This window comes from Hipposideros armiger, unplaced genomic scaffold (genome assembly GCF_001890085.2).
Source record: "Hipposideros armiger isolate ML-2016 unplaced genomic scaffold, ASM189008v1 scaffold_66, whole genome shotgun sequence".
Taxonomy (NCBI): domain Eukaryota; kingdom Metazoa; phylum Chordata; class Mammalia; order Chiroptera; family Hipposideridae; genus Hipposideros; species Hipposideros armiger.
The window spans coordinates 2,528,413-2,544,876 of record NW_017731416.1 but is presented as its reverse complement, the minus strand read 5'-3'; the positions used below and the strand labels follow the sequence as shown (position 1 = coordinate 2,544,876).

The window sequence follows — 16,464 nt, the reverse complement described above, 5'->3', positions numbered from 1 at the left end:
TTACATAAAGCAGCACAAATATTAATTACCAAGCTGGAAACTCACTTGCCAACTTAGAGCCTGGAGTGAATGTTTACAGATTAAGAAATAAATATCAGAAAATAAGATAGTTTAATGGAAGACTTTACGGCCTAAACCAAGGACCCACTTAGCGACACCAGCTTCACCAGGGAGTCTCAAGGTGGGCTAAGTAGGTAAGAGTTACTTCAGCCTTTACACTAAATTCCTCTCTGCTTCCTGCCCCTCCCACCTCACCCCTGCCCCACCTTTTACTGACACCTGGCTCTACTGTGTTGTGATGAACAAGTTCTGTATCTAAGTACATAATAGGGGCTAAAAACTCAAATGCCTACAGAAATCACTCAGGTAATTTAAGGAGTATCATTCTTCTGGGATTTCAACTTGTTCATATGTATTTTTCAAAACTGCATCTGACACTTGGTCTCAGTATCAGTGAGGCACTAGGGAGCAGTGGGGACTGTGGAAAACAGGCAAGGACGTGCACTCTCCAAGGACATGGCTGCTTACTCAGTCTGCTGTTGTCATGAAGTCATGTGGGCCCAGAGGTAATCAGTCACTTTATATTCCAAGATAATTGTCCTATTTGGATCTGTATGTAACATTTCCTTGTTTTTAAATGTTGTGAACTTATTAAAATTAAAAAGACCTCTGTAGGGGCCCGCCAAGTGTCTCAGTTGGTTAAGAGCTCGCTCAAGAGTTTGAGCTCTGAGCAACAGCGGTTTGAGTCCCAGCCCGAGCTGAGCAGCTGCTGAGCTGCCAACACGTGGCAGGATGGCTCAGCTAAAACAAAAAACAAACAAACAAAAAACCTCTGTAGGTCAATACTATTCAAGTCAAATAAAACATGCTGACCATGGGCCAGCAGTTTGAGACCTGTCATGCAAATCAAATATGGGACAGACATGGGGCTCAGGGCTCTTAGGAGATACCTGTGTTTGATATTCTCACAAAGAGGCAGCAGGCTCGGTGAATGCTCAAGGTATAGTATGATATGGTTCAGTGGAACTTCTGCGACTCCTTCAGGACCCCAAATGACTTTGGGGGAGTTGAACAGGAAAAAAAGAGATGAAGCAGTAACGGGGTGGGTGGGGGTGGGTAGGCATTAGCCAGCAGCAGGAGAGGCATGTGTGGGCAAAAGTCCTGTCTGGCCCCTTGAACATGGAAGCAGAGCCACAGAATTCCCTGCATCCACACGGTGCAGGGCGAGGCAGCCTCCGGGTAGTCTCCTGCTCCCACCTTTCCATGTGGATCTTAGTCTCTGCCATTGGGTCTCCTGGCCTACAAAACGAAACCCTCCCTCTGACCTCCAGGGGGCGTGCGAGAGGGAGAGCCTGGTGGTGCCTGTAGCTTGCTGTATTAGGGGGGCAGAAGCCCAGGTGTGTCCAAGACCAACAGCCTGAACCGGCACCCTCATCTCTGTTCCGAGCACGCAACAGTTTCACAGTATCTGGCCCCCGACATGCGCTTGCCCTGTCTTCTTTGATCCTCCTCGCTGTTCCCACGCCCATCACACACAGCCATAGAGGAACCTGCTCTTCTAAAGCTTTTCAAGGGCTGACCATTTAGAAATGGGTCTTGCAGATTTGTCTTAGAGCTAAGAGTCCTCAGGACAATGGTCCTAGGGAGGCCACAGCACTGAGACAGAGGGATACGCCATCCCACAGGACTCTGAATACTCCGTTACAGTGAGAGTCAATGTACGGGGTGCCAGCTAACAGAAGTAGCCAGCCAGCCAGACCACTAATCCTGCTAAAGCCGCTTTTTCTCATCCGTAACACAGAAGATCACACTAGCTGGCCACCCCGGACTGCTGGGAGCCTGAAACAAGTTAACTCGGCAGAGCTTATGGTGGGGTCTTTGGTAATGACAATTGTCACCATGTGCCGCCTCCTGCATGGTCCCGTCCCCCACAAAAGGAAAATAAAATATTTTAAAATATTTTAAACAAAAGTCAAAGCAGAGAATTTAACTAGAAAACTCAGCCAGAATGCACAGAATTAGGAAACAGTGGCTGAGTAAGCATCAAGGGTGTGCTGGATACTGTGCCACCCTGGAGAGAAGGCACAGCCTGGCCCCAAGGGTAGGAGAAAGGGGCAGAAAAGGAAGAAAGACAACCACAGGGGCCCTGAGGCCTACGGACCCTGGCGCAGGTCCTCACATCGCAGACCATCACGTCTCCTGTGTCCCCTGAAGTCACTTCCCAGTCACTTCAAGCCTGTGCCTGTGAAAATAAGGGTGACCCTGCGGGAATCTTCCAGATCCAGAGTTGGATCATTGGATTAATTTCATAAATGGCAGTGCCAAGAAGCAAGCCAGACGTCCCAAGGAAGGCATGACCACCGACCGCCATTCAGAGCATGAGCAGGCAGCTTGGAGGCGGGGCTGCAGCCATGAAGACTGGCCATGGGACTGGCCATGGCCACCAGAGAGTGAAGGGAGGAATGAAGAGGGGCGGGACGCCCCGACCAGAGTGCTGGGCACAGCCCACTGCTCTCACATCTAACTGGGGCTCGGCCAGCAACAGCACATCTCTTACTGTTCCCAGTGCCTCTGCTCTGTGACACCAGTGTCGTAATGGACCCCGCTGTCAGCAATGGATAAACATTGAGCTAACAGATGTCAACCAGCATTTGTATTTGTGAGATGGCTTCATCTGCTTCCTCTCCCAGGACTCTCCAAATTCACATTTGAAATTTGGACATACAGGTCAACTCTAGACAGCTCCTCCTCCAGCGATCTCACGGGAGAGGAACAAGTATGTAATTATTTCCTAAACAGACAGACGAGGTTGAGATTATGAAACCACCGCCGCCACCACAACTGCCACAAGAAGCTGCTTCTCAACCTTCTCATCTTGGAGAGGCGGGCAGTTCCCCAAGAAACACATCGAAATATATGTCACCCTTCGTAGTCTCGGTAGCTTTCATTCATTCGTTAAAAGTACACTTCACAATGAATTAGCTTGTTCATTAGAAATGAAGGCCAGTGAGGGGTGAGGGTTTAGGGGAGTGTGGGTGAGGTTAGCCTTTGGAATATAATGTGAGAATCAAACCACACTGCTAGGTTTCACCCATGCTCCCTCTGGGTGCTGACAACAGGATCACAGTGAAGTTCTTGGCTTGGGTTTCATTTTCAGGGACATCTGTAGCTATCAGACCACGCTGCAGACTCCTCTGTCGGGGAAGCATCTCTATTTGGGGGTCATTCTAATACAGTGCCCAGCACACCATCATGAATGGACTTCCTGGCTCTCTCCGGCTCTATTTTAAACTGTCATCATTTTAAACCATGAAATATGTCAAGTGATAATTAAACCTCACCACAGACAGACACTGTGAAAATTATTAACTTTTACCATTTCCCTCACACACGTTTTGAATATACCAAGTTCACAAGGTATGGGATCATCCTATTGACAGATGAGAAAAGCTGTCTTTACAATAATTTATTTTTAAATAACCTAAACAGGACTAAAATCTCCGTGCTTCCCACTGGGTTTTAATTTGAAAACTTGCGCCATAAACTCACAATGGCAGGAATCCAGCGCTGCCTCAGTTAGCTGTGCGACCTGGGACATGTCCCTTGCCACCTCTGAGCATCTGTTTCCTCACCTGGCAGATCCCAGCGATAATACCTTCAGTCTCCCTAGCTCAGAGATTTCCTTGAATGTGGATTAAATGAGATGACACATGAGTAAGTTCTTTGAGAGCAAAAACCAGCCTGGGAACACTCTCCAAGTATAAGATGCTATTATTTTCAATTCTGTATAAAAGGGAAACATGATATGCTAGCACAGCTTTACAGACCTGCTGTCTTTAAAAAAAAAAAAAAGAAGAGAAAAAAAAATTCAACTCATTTTATTTTCAGCTGAAGTTTCTAAGCATGGGATTAGATCGGACCTATCAAATAAACGTCTCCTCTTAGCCACATAACTCCCTTTTGGGGCTCAAATGTGCAGTGACGCCACACAAATGATAAAAATTCTAATACAGCAGCCCAGCAGCTGGATGGGAATGCTGTTTCTGGCAAAAAAAGAAAAGAGAGAGCAAATCACTGCTAAAATTAGTAAACCAAATAGACTGACATATATTTTTTTATTCCCATAACTCATTTTCCAGGCCTGTGATTTTTTTCCCCAAAGGCCCATTTCTTCTAAACATGCAGCTCCCCATTTCTCTCAGGCCACGACAGACCTGCAGTTCCCACGGCCCAAACCTGCAGGCGCTTTAGCCACAGAATGATGCGTCCATGTTTGTGACTATGAAAGTTTCCATCAGAATTGTACAAGCATTGCTGAATGTCCATCAAGAACGTGCTTTCCTGAATGACCTCGGTTTTAAGCCCCTATTAATTCTTTGATTAATTCCCTACAGCATTTAAAGGGTCTCCCATTTTTTTTCTATTTACAAAATAAGATTGCAATGCTGATATCAGAGGGTGTTTATGAGGACTAAGTAAGAGACTGAATGTGAAAATGTGTCCATTAAGAACTGTCCCAATCTACGGAGTTTATATTAAAGCAGTGAGTAAGCCTTCACCCCTAAATAATGTGTGAACAAATCGGAAACTGCTTCTTAAAAAGTGGCTCTGCACAAGAGCACTAGTTGTTTGGAAGGCCCAGGTCCCTTCCCCATCTATGTCCCTACCTGCCACATAATGCCTGTTTGGAAGCAGCAGCACAATGAGCCCCCAACACCCCCTTCCTAAGAAAGGAGGTCTCGTATGAAAAATGGAAAATAAAGCTTCTGAGAAGCCCAGGATTTAAGTACTGAAGTCACTGCCAGGAGGAATTCGTACAGTCACTTTCAATATTTATGCCCTTTGGCTGAGGGCTAAAGAAAGGAGGATATGCTGGGGTCCAAACAAACAATAACCCCTCCCACAGTTTGGGCCGGGAGATGCTTGACGCGCCTCACTAGGTCACTGCGCCCATCATAGTGGAAGTGGGTGAGCAAGCAGGAGACCCAGTCACTGGAAGCAGCAGTGATTAAAACACCAACAACAAAACAAAAACGCCCTGTGTTTGTCATCAGGAATCTGGGTTCCAATTCATACTCCCTTTTAAGCTCCTGTGGCCTCAGAGCAGGAATGTCACCTCTTAGCCTGTTGCCTTCTCAGAATATGGGAAAGAGGCCTTCCCCACTGAAATACTAGGTGAATACTCGCTAAGCTTAGTTTTGCCTTCAGGCAAAACCCCTTGGGGATGAAGGATGTGACAGACACCCAGATGTGAAATAATTAAGTAAATGGCATAGTTTTTTTTAACCTTCCTGCATCAACATACCTTAGTTGGGCAGAGCCCTAGTTGACAGTTGGGGACCCACCTTCCTCCCATTCTCAGCTCCTGACATTCTGATGGCAGGGGCATGGGCTGTGACTCTCGTAGCCTCTGAAATCATCACTGATTTAGGAAGGAGCACACGACCGGAGCCCATCCAACCCAAGTGGACCTTAACACTTTTGTAGGAAATATCAGACCAGAGCCTTTCTCTTCCACGGGACTTGCAGTTGTGAAGGGGATCTTGGGGGAGGGTGGCACTCACTATGAAGGGATTCAACTGCCAGGGGTGAAATGATGAGAGAAACCAGGTTTTTGGGCCCTACATCAAGTGCCCCTGGAACCATCACCCTTTACCCTTCCACCCCTGCCCGACTGTCCAGGTACATAAACCAATAAGCTCCTCTGTTTGTTTGATCTTGGTGGGTTGGGTGTTTGCTATTGCCCCTCTGTGCAGTGCCTGGCCATGGTATAGGCACACTCAGGTGACCTTTTTGTCTATAGGGTACTCATATCTCCTCAACAGACACATTCATTGACGCGTGTGCTCTGTAAGGGCAGGAACCACGTCTTGTCATCGCTGCACACCAAGCAAACTCTAATTTGCCCAAGGAAACTTCCATTAGCACCCAATAAAGTTTTAAGAAACCCTAAGGGTGGTACCTGCTTTTCCATAGGAGCTAGGTCTCCTTAGGAGGTAGTAACGTGTCTTTAGAAGCACTGTGAGGGTGGGAGGGCAGCTGAGGGACCGAGACCTCCCCTCAGTCGCCTCCAGAGAATGGGGTAGGTGGGCAAAGACCAGCTTAGGTGCCCGGATGAGCCAGCACCACACACCAGCCAACCATGCACTCAGACACTGGGCCAGACCTCCCCTTGTTCATTGCACCCATGTCCCAGAAGGCTGGGAGTCACTGTCAACATCCCACAGAGCCTGATCATTTCTATGTTGCATGTTCCCCAACTTCCTGGAGAGCACAAGGCAAACTTACGTGACCTTATTCAAAATTCAACATTTTGCAAAAGGTTTTCTACAACGCAGACCCTGAAGCGTTTCTTGGAAGCCAATGGCAGACCTGGCCAAGAAGAACCACAGCTGTAAGAGGAGTGTGCAGAGAACCCCTGGCTGGGTCGTGATGTCTGCGGTCTCCTAAAAGGGTTGCCTGATCAGCAAGGGCCTTCAGGGGCACCGTGGCTCATTTACCAAGCCCAGCGTGTGCCCCAGAGGACACGCTATGAAGCCCTCACTACAGGTAGAAAGAGGCCAATGTCTGAGCAGCAGTGAACCCCCAGAAGTGAGTGGAGCCAATCAGAGAGAGAGAGAGAGTGTGTGCGCTGAATGGCCTCGCTCCGTGAGACGAAAAGGCTACCCCTTAGGTCATTTCCAGTTAGGGCTCTGTTCCTGCTGAAGCTGAGAGATTAAAGATTTGTTAAGAGACAACATAATCTGAAAATCAGGAGGCTTTTTTTAAAAGGAGTTGTTAAAAGATAAACTAATTCTGATGACGAGAAAAGAATTAGAAAATAATGGTCAGTTGGATTCTGTTCCTCATTTCCTAATAAAGAAAGATTGCTGAGCAGCAATGAGACAACAGAGACAGAAACAAATGGTTTTTAAGTCACAGATAATTAACCCCAGAGGACTGCTGACGGCACATTAATATTGCTAGGGCAAATGGCTTAACACGGTTGAAACACTTAACTACAGCGTTGATATGGAGAAGATAATTTAAAGGGGTCCCGAAAAGCAGAGAAACTCCTCTGGCTTGGGGTCCAAGCAAGGGATAAAGATGACAAATGTCAGCCTTCAGTGCTGGAATCTCAGAGGAGAGAGGGGAGCCTCCTGGCAAGGATGGGGACTCAGCAAGGCTGGTGGGAGTGTCGTCACCTCCCTCAACGGACCTGGCAGGTGTGCTGGGGATTCAGGGCAGTGCTGTCTTGTGAAGGGCTCACCTTACTGTCCTTATGATGCTGCAGTAGCTCGTACCCTTCGGGGGTTATGCCCTCTCAGGGAACATGATTCTTCCCCCACAAATCCCAGACAGGGACCTAGTCCAACGTTTATCAACTACACCCGCCAAGGAGACTCCTTGATAAGCAACTCGCTGCACAGGATTCGTGACCCTGCCCAGACCTACCAGGCCCTACAGCTTGTCCATCCCAACCTGTCCGTCCCAACCGCAGAGACTTAGCTCATTTGCATGAGCACCTTTTGAGTACTTTTTAGTACAGTTCTCAGAAAGATCACAGTAGCTCTCTGAGGGTGGTCTTTTAGGAGAAGGAGTTGCCCCAAGGCACTGGTGGGATGAGTGAGCACAGGAGATAGGTAGGACAGGGGCACCCTGGAGCTAGGGGGCCCACTGCCAAACCACTCGGCAGCCCTTAAAACCTGTGATTTTACCTGATGAGAAGTGGAGATGTAACACAGGGCCAGGTCAGCCCTGGGATGCACCGGGTATCTAATGCTTTTGCAGTGCTCACTGCGTGTAAGGGGCAAGGGCCCCAGGAGGAAGGGCCTTGATCCCTGCTCTCCCAGGACTGACCCTACACAGCAGCATGAAAGAGAACTGTCCCTAGAGCCCATGCCACAGTCATCAGGTGAATGGTACTGTGGTCCTCGGGGAGGAGTCACGCACCTGCAGTTCAAACAGAAGCACGGGTACCAGCCATCATCGGCCCTGAGCTGCACACAGCCAGGTCCTGCATCTTCCAGATCATTGGAGAGCAGAAATCACCAGGGGACGGGATGGAACAGCCACAGACCCAGAGCCTGGCAGAGCATGTGCAGGGGCAGGAGTGAAAACTCAGGCTCCCTCCAGCTGACTTAGTCACGGCTGGTCTTTCCAGGGCCAAGCGCTTAGGATTATCTTGGGGAAGCTTGGGGAGCAGAAGCTTGGGCTTATCCACAGCCCAAGGGTCCTCTGGCTAATGTTGTACTTGGTCCTTGGGAAAGACCATTGTCTGAACTCCCTGAGCTTCATTACGATGCATTAATTGAAAGAAAATATGAGGGGTCGATAACTGTGATGCTCAAGGACGTTTTCTGACCCCAGTGCCCAGAAAGCCCCTAAAGTCTTAATGTCTGCTTGTCTTTAAGTTCTTAAAGACAACATCAATAAGGGAGTGTTTGGCTCTTCTGATTGTGGAATGAGAGAATTTGAGCAGAAAATTAAAGAAAGACACTGACAGAGGAGAGGGATGGGACTGGGATGTTCCAGAAAGTTCTCATAGGAAAAGTCAGCAGGCTATCCCAAGCACAGTCAGATGCAAACCTGCTTGGAGACAGAGGAATGGACTTGGGGATCTGAGACATTCCTCACTTTCCATCTCAGGCCAGACTACAGATGCAGGGTAAGAAAAGCCATGATGGGGATTACCAACCTCACTGGCACTGGCGCCACCACCCATACTGCGCCAAGAGCTATCCACACCCAGTCCCCACGACATCTCCATGAAGCCGTGGGGGGCACTGACTGCATACTGCCAGCACCCTTCCTCTGAGGAGCAAGCCTGTCCCCATCCTCCAACATTTGAGTGAGGGTAACACCCCACAGGGAGAACATGTGATCTCACCTGGCCACTCACAATATTCCATCCCCTCCCCACCACAGTGAGTGATTGAGGGTTTGAGTCATGACACAAGCCCCGTAAATCACAATCCTCGCTGGGACTTGACTCGTGCCATTCTGGGGGAAGCAGTCTCACCCTCTGGGATGCTGAGCAGCCAGGACTCAGCTGCAGCTGCTCGTGGCCCCCCTGCAAGACTGCATGAGCGAGGCCAACAAGCCAAGGGAAGGAAGGAAAGGGAGAGCACGAGGTCCCTTTTATCAGCTGCTCCTGAAGCCAGGTCCACCCCGGGATTCTGCCAAACATGAGCCTTTCAGGCTTCAGCCAGTGCAAGTTGGGTGTCTGCAACCCAGAGCAGGGCTGATGGTCTGAACTATTACTAAGCCCACTTTTTTTTCAGATAAGATGGAGTAACTAGCGCCAAGTGACACTGTAAGTGGAGAAGTGGGATCCTACTGCCTGCCAATCGGTCAGGATCAAAACTGGGAACCAAATCACTCAATGTATTCAACCAGAACCCACCAGCCAGCCGTGCCATCCACTTCCCACTCAACCTGGGGCAAGTAGGTACAATGTCATTTGCCAGCAGCTGAAAAAGAACAGCACCACTCAGAAAGAGCCAGTTTCTGTGAGGTTAGAAATAGAAGGAGAGAGATGTCACTCCCAACTTTTTGGGGCCCAGTGACTGACTATAGGAAAGAAGAAGCCAACTCCGCTGTATGTGAGCAAGGATGGGATGGGGAAGGTAACTCCATTTCTTTCCCCAGATGGCAGTCTTGATTTGAAAACGACGCACTGCCCCAGGCACTATCAAATCCGGATGGCTCCCTTTTCAATTTCCTACATCTGCAGCCATTAAAGAAGTTACCTCAAAAGAAGCTAGAAGTTTATTAATCTGTTTCATGAAAGAAAGTCAGCCACTTCACATTATACCAAGACAGACTATGCAGGCAACTGAGCAACAGAAAGATCCAGAAAACAGCTGCTAAACAAAATAAAAATGAATGGTAAATAGAATGTAATTCTTGGTAGCTGAAGTTCTCCCAGATGCAGAGAACTATAAAGGGGCAGCTGCCAATTAGGAACGAATTCCAAGGGTTTTCAGCACGTGAGGCTCTAGTTGCACGCTCAGCGCTGGCAGGTCATGTTTACTCAGGACATGTGCATTGCTATGGGGCTGGAGCCACCCTGCACTGTGTGTGACTGTCGCTCCCCTTTCTGTTTCCATGAAGACAGCAGCATCCCTGCTCTCAGGCCTCCCTCACAGCCCTGCTGGAAGCCAGGCCAGGCTGGTCCGCACTGGAACACGTGAGTGAGCCATTGTGGGGTAATGCAATGTGACATCGGTGCCCACCCCAAAACTCACAGCCTCTAATCACAGCACAATCACGGACATCTGGAATAGCTCACAGATCACCCCCGTGCTCCTAAGAGGTGGCTGACAAGGGCTGAATTATCTTGGCCACTTGCTCCGCTCACTCAAGTGTTCTCTCATGGCTGTAATTCAAAGTGATGGGATCACTTCAAGAAAAGTAGTGGTTTGAGCAGATGAATTCTGGCAGTTGTAATCAGCACAAGCCCTCCGAGTGGACACGGGAGTGTCTTGGAAAGGTGAGGTTGGCACCTTTTGCTGAAGCTTCAGAAAAAGTTAAAATTAAATTGTAGGTGTCTGGAGGGAGGTGTAAAAACACCTGCGCTGGAAAGCAGATGAAGAAGCGGCCAGCTCCCCTTCCCCATGCAGCTAGCACAGGTGGGTCCCAGAGCACAAGGAGAATACAGGGCTGCCCTGAGGGTGGAAGGGCTTGGTCCAGCTGGAAAGGCATACGTCCTTCCCGAAACACATCCCCCCAGTCTTGCAGTCCTGCCACAGTCGCTGATACTATGTCTCCCTCCAGGCTCCTCTGAGAGTCCATACCTCAAATCTAACACGGAAACAAAGCTCCCCTAGGAAAGTTTCTTCCAGGAGTCCCTCTCAGCTCTCTGGGCTTGGCAGTGGACATGGAGATACAGAAGCCCTTGTATGTGACGAAGCAAGATCAAGTCATGTAAGCCACTGCCCCCTTCAGAGAGAGGGTCAGTGCATCAAAGGGACACTGGTCTAGAGGAAGTCCTAGTTCCTAATAAAATTAGCATGGGTAGAAAGAAAGGAGACTCATGGGCAAAGTGTTACCTGTTCTGCTCATGTCATGAGTTGCTGAGGGTCACAGGAGGTAAACAAAGTGAAAGGTCTCTGAAAACTTCAGAACTACAAGTGATTATCATTATTGCCACCTCTCCATCTGTCCATGCAATGCCCTTGGAAGTCACTGGTGCCAGGATGTGTCCTCAGCCTGGACACTCAGGAAGTGCCCCCTCTTCCCTCTATCCCACAATGGCTCACTCACATGTTGCAAGTTCTTACAGCAGGGCTTGCAAAGGGCATTGCATGAAATGCCAGTTCCAACATGATAAAAAAACAATAAAACTAAGATGTCACGGGAAGTTAATTGGAAAATGCTCCATATTACACCCCATGTTTAGAAGTCATATTTAGCATCTTAAAGACCCGAGAGGCTCTGCAATAAAAACGTCAACAACAATGACAAACCTAGCTCACTATTGAGTCCAGCATCTGCCTATGTATTAGTTTCCTAGGGCTGTTGTATCATAGTTCCACAAACTGGTGGTTTAAAACAAGAGAAATCAATTAATCTTCTCACAGTCCTGGAGGCTGAAGTCAGAAATCAAGGTGTTGGCAGGGCCACGCTCCCTCTGAAGGCTCCAGGGAAGGACCCTTCCTGGCTTCCGGTGGTTACCAGCAATCCTTTGCGTTCCTTGGCTTATAGACTCATCACTCCAAGCTCAGTCTCCATCATCACATGGCATTCTCCCTGTGTGTTTGTGCAAAAATGTCCCTCTTCTGGGTTAGGGCCCATCCTAAGCCAGTACAATCTCATCTAAATTTGTTGCACATCTGCCAAGACCCTATTTCCAAATAAGGTCACATCCACAGGTTCTGGGTTAAGACTTCAACATATCTTTTGCAGGGAACACAATTCAACCCATCACACCAAGCTTATTTGAACACGGAGTACTTTCATTGATGCCATCAGCTAGAAGTATCCAATGGATATCCCCAGAACACTCTTTAAAAAGTGCCTTTCTAGGACCAAACCACTCAGTGCCTCACTTATATATCACTAGGGCACAATCAGAGTGAAAAGACAATATACACAAAGCAATTTGTAGCTTGCACTTAATTCAAGAAACTATTATTGAGCAACTACAATATTGAGCTCTGGGCTTAGGGACGTAAGGGATTTGGGGGTGAATGAGGGGAGAGTCACTGCCCTTACCTCTCAGATAAGGTAGGGTAAGCTAAATGATTCAAAAACGAGAGTTGGAAGGGATAAGGGAGACGTGACAAAGATGAGGGACAAAGAGCATGCAGGTTGTAGGAAAAGTGTGAGTAATGCCAGAGGTAAGAAAGCTGGGCTCCAGTCTGGGAACCACAACAACCCCGCATCCAAGCCTGGGAGGAGCGCCGGGGGAAATAAGGCAGAGAGCAGATTTAAAGCACACAGTACATTCATGTAATGACACCATGATTTAGCCTGGACTCTATTTCCACTGCTAACATTAGCCCTTCTAATGTCTCACTTCACAGACATTGTGAAGCGTTTCCAAAAGTAATTAAGTATGAAGTTGCATTTGGTCATCCAATTGTAGCACTGAGCCATGGATCGAGCTGATACTCCTGAGGCAAGTGTAGTATTAAAGTAAAACAAAACAAAACCAGGAAAATATCTTAGATTTTGTGGTCCAGAGGCTACCTTTACAGAATCTCCTGGGCCTGGTAAACTGGGCGGAAAAATTATTTGCTCCTCTTTCAGTCCCAGGTCAAGTCAGAGCTAAGGAACCAACCTTAAGTATTGGTGGCTAGACAATAATGTTTCATTTGTATTTGTATAAATAATAACTTATGGAAATAGTCACAGTGCTTCTGTTATTTTTTACCCATACACTGTTCTAGAGAAGAATAACAACCCTACCCCCCAAGCTTTTCTCAGAGACAAAAATACTTGTAACCAGCCAGCAAGGTCCCACCCTTCCTTCCTGCCGGGTTATAATCATCAACATTAAGGCACTGTGCTATTTCAGGAACTCTTCAGAAACTCAACTTTGACAGAAACAAGCAAGAAAGACATCAGTTCACAATAGGAAGAAAAAGGTTTACATGATGTCAAGACAAATTTGCCAGTACAAACCCAAAGCATATTGTCCCAGTCAGCCAGTTGTGAAAGCTGCTGCTTCAAGAGAGGAGGGGTTTATGAATGAGTAAAGTACAGCCTGACCATGCCTCTGCTCATCCTCAGATGCCCTCAGTATTCTAGGGATTTGGGGCCTTTTTATGTCTTTGAGCAAAAATACACATGGTCCTTTCATACCCCCATCTTACTATTTAGAATCACTTCTAACACAAGGACAGTAAGATTCCAAAACAGTTAAGTTCATATGTGATTCCATAAGGCAAATTAATTCCAAACATTAACACTCAGGAGTGCTGACGTGAATAGAATAGTATTCAAAACCAAAGTTCATGCCAACTTCTCTCCTTATGGCTATTTCTCTCCAATTTGCATGGCCATCGTGCGCCCATTGTGAATGCAATTTTCAATAAGCAACATACCTCCCCTGCCCCACTCACCTTTATCCAATTTCATTTGGTTTTGATACCCAAACAATTCAGTCTACCCTATGGATACAATTCAGAGGACATTGAGTCCAAAACCAGAGACAATGGCAAATGGGAATAGAAGCCAGAAGTTCATCCTAGAGCTAATTAGCCACATCCTTTGAATCCAAGGTTCCAGCACCACGGACAGCAGCAAACAACCAGTACTACCAATACAGATTCTATGGAAAGGCTACGTTTCCAAGCTCTAGAAACACACTTTGATAGTATGGCCATTGCATGTCCTTCATTGTTAAGAACTAATCAGGAGGCAAGAATATGTTGGACTTAGGACTCAATATGGAATTTCCTCACTTTTTAAAGATTGCCACTCTTTTTGAGACATTGCTACAGGGAAGGATGTGGTTAAGACTAAAAGCAAAGGCCATATCCTAGACCAAGAACTCACTTTGGTTTTTTACTTCATCCTCCCGTCCCTGCAATACAAGAAGTATTGGTGATAATTCCATAAATCATACCAAAGATATCCTCTTATTAGAGATGAGGTATTGCTGAAAGTGAATAAGGCAAACTTCAATTTCCACTAAAAGATTTTAGAAATTACCACCCATATATACTTACCTCAGAGATCAAAAAAACAAATGTGCTAGAGGAACTCTGCTGAGGAAAATAAAATGTCATGGAATTGTTTTCAAAAGAGAAATTAATTGGTTATTTCTATTTCAGCTTAGCTAAAGCTATAAAAATCTAATCAGAAGTATTTTTCACAGTGGCATCTTTTCCCAGATATTGAAATACCTCAACCCATTAGCTGTTATTTTTATTGTTGATGCTGTTTTTGCTGGATGAAACTAAATAATCACATCAAACTTTATTCAGAAATGAGGCTTATTGCAAGAGACTGTAAACATGATCAGGAATGAGCCAGCTCTCTAGACCCCACCTCTGATACATGAAAGCAGAGGACGAAGCTCTCACAAGCAAACCTGGTTTCCCTTCTTGCAGTTCCTAGAAGCCATGTGCCAAGCAGTCAGTGCCCAGAAAAGGCCACATGAAATTTCAAAGAACAAGCTGTCCACAGCCTAAAGTTCATCTTAACTCCAACAAACTACTTCCAAGATGTCAACGCCAAGCATGAAATGGGGATGAATGCATTTTCCCTACCTTCTCTTCTTGTGACTTCAAAGCTTCTGGATTCCTGTAAGAAAAGAAAGACTGTTTTTGAAGAATAATTCATGTCTACAGATACTTGCAAACATCTCCCCTCTTGTTAGCCATTTATTCATGTATGAAGTCATAAGGACATGACATTCAGCAATGCTAGGTCTACTAAACAATCAACACACACACACACACACACACACAACCTGTAAATGTAAACAATTTGTTACTTTGAAGGCATAGGCAAAAAATACATAGATAGTTAATGATGTATTTTTTAATGAGCAAAGACAATTCTCACGGTCTTCCTTATGAGGAATCTGGGTGGTGCCAAATGTTAAGGAAGACCTTGTTCCAGGCTGATGCCCCCACCCTCCACCTAGACTGCAGGTGCTTGTAAGGCCTGGGAAAAACATAACTAGACAAGAGCCAGGATTATCTGGCTAGCAGCAGGTTCAGATTAGTGGTGTCACAGTGAAGGCCATTATTGCTCCTGTGTAGGTCACTGGCATGATCTGGTGATTGATTATGCTCAATTCAGTAATTTCCAAAGGGTAGGAGCTAATAGACAATATGGATAGCCAATCCATGCCACTGAATAGATTAAGTCCTTGTTTTTTTCTTAATTTAATCTCATCTTGCTGCTACGTGCAGGACAATAAGCAAAGTGTTTCATAAGCTACATAGGTAACAGGCAGAGTTCGTGCATTGAAGACATTCACAGTTGAATAGGCGGCCACAGAACAAACACAAATTACTGAGAAATAAAGGGGTGATTTTTGCCTTGATAAATGCCAGCGTATTCACATTCAGCTGGAAACATAAGGAAAGGGGTTTTTTAAATAACCTTTCAAAATAGCACTCAAGAATGGGCAGGCTTTCAGACAGGAATAAAGAAGGGAAGGGTGCACTAGGAAGAGAGAATGACTTTAGAAAGGTAGGGTGGGGGGAGTACAAGGCATGCTCAGGAAGGAGGAAAAGCAGGGGAAATGGGGGGGGAGGTAAGCCTGAAAACCTATACTGTACTTTCAAAACTAAAAAAAAGTATCTCCAGTTCATCATAAAGGACCAGTCGAGGATAAAAGCCTAATATTGAAAGTAAGGTGAAAATCCACACAGTCAACTGAAGAAAAGATAAAATAGCAAATTTGGGCCAACTCCTCACCATCATGACCAAGAAGGCCATTCAGAGCCAGCACTTTTTAAACAAATGACATTGCCTTTCAGACCTTAGCATTCTTGTCTACCATCCTTTTGGGGCCAAGAGGTAAAGGCAATATTAGAGAGGAAATTGGGGAGGCACTGAAAAGTGTGTCCTCCCCAAATTACACCCTCTGATGGCCATCTCTATTATGAGTCAAAAGCCCAAGAGAAGGCCAGTGGAAGTTACATGTTACAGGCCAGCAGCCCATCAGCACAGCACAACTAACCAAATGAGCTTCTGGAATGCTGGTTCCTAAAGGGTCATTCACCACCTCAGGGTTTCAGAAGAGGGAGCATGGAGAGTGCTAAGTGCAATGAAAGCTATGAAAGCCACAAAGCACATCATCCACAAAGCAAACCCAATCCCTCCTACTCAGTTCCTCAGCTCCCTGCTCCACGAAATAACTAGTGTTTGTAGAATAGGGAAAATTCATAATCAACTTTTACAGCTCTAGAAAAAACTTTATGGAAGTTTGATTGCAACTACATAAAATTTATAAATTAACTTAGAGAAAGCTAACATCTGTATACTGTTGTATCTTCTTATCTAACAACATGGTAT

General features: G+C 46.3%; 1 protein-coding gene across 1 annotated transcript in view; it reads right to left on the bottom strand.

The window, feature by feature from the left end:
• FSTL4 (follistatin like 4) overlaps positions 1–16,464 on the bottom strand; it is a 414,473-nt gene that overhangs the window by 362,138 nt on the left and 35,871 nt on the right. Inside the window, exon 3 of the mRNA XM_019642158.1 lies at positions 14,703–14,736. Coding sequence (XP_019497703.1) covers positions 14,703–14,736 — 34 coding nt within the window. The remainder of the gene's footprint in view (positions 1–14,702; positions 14,737–16,464) is intronic.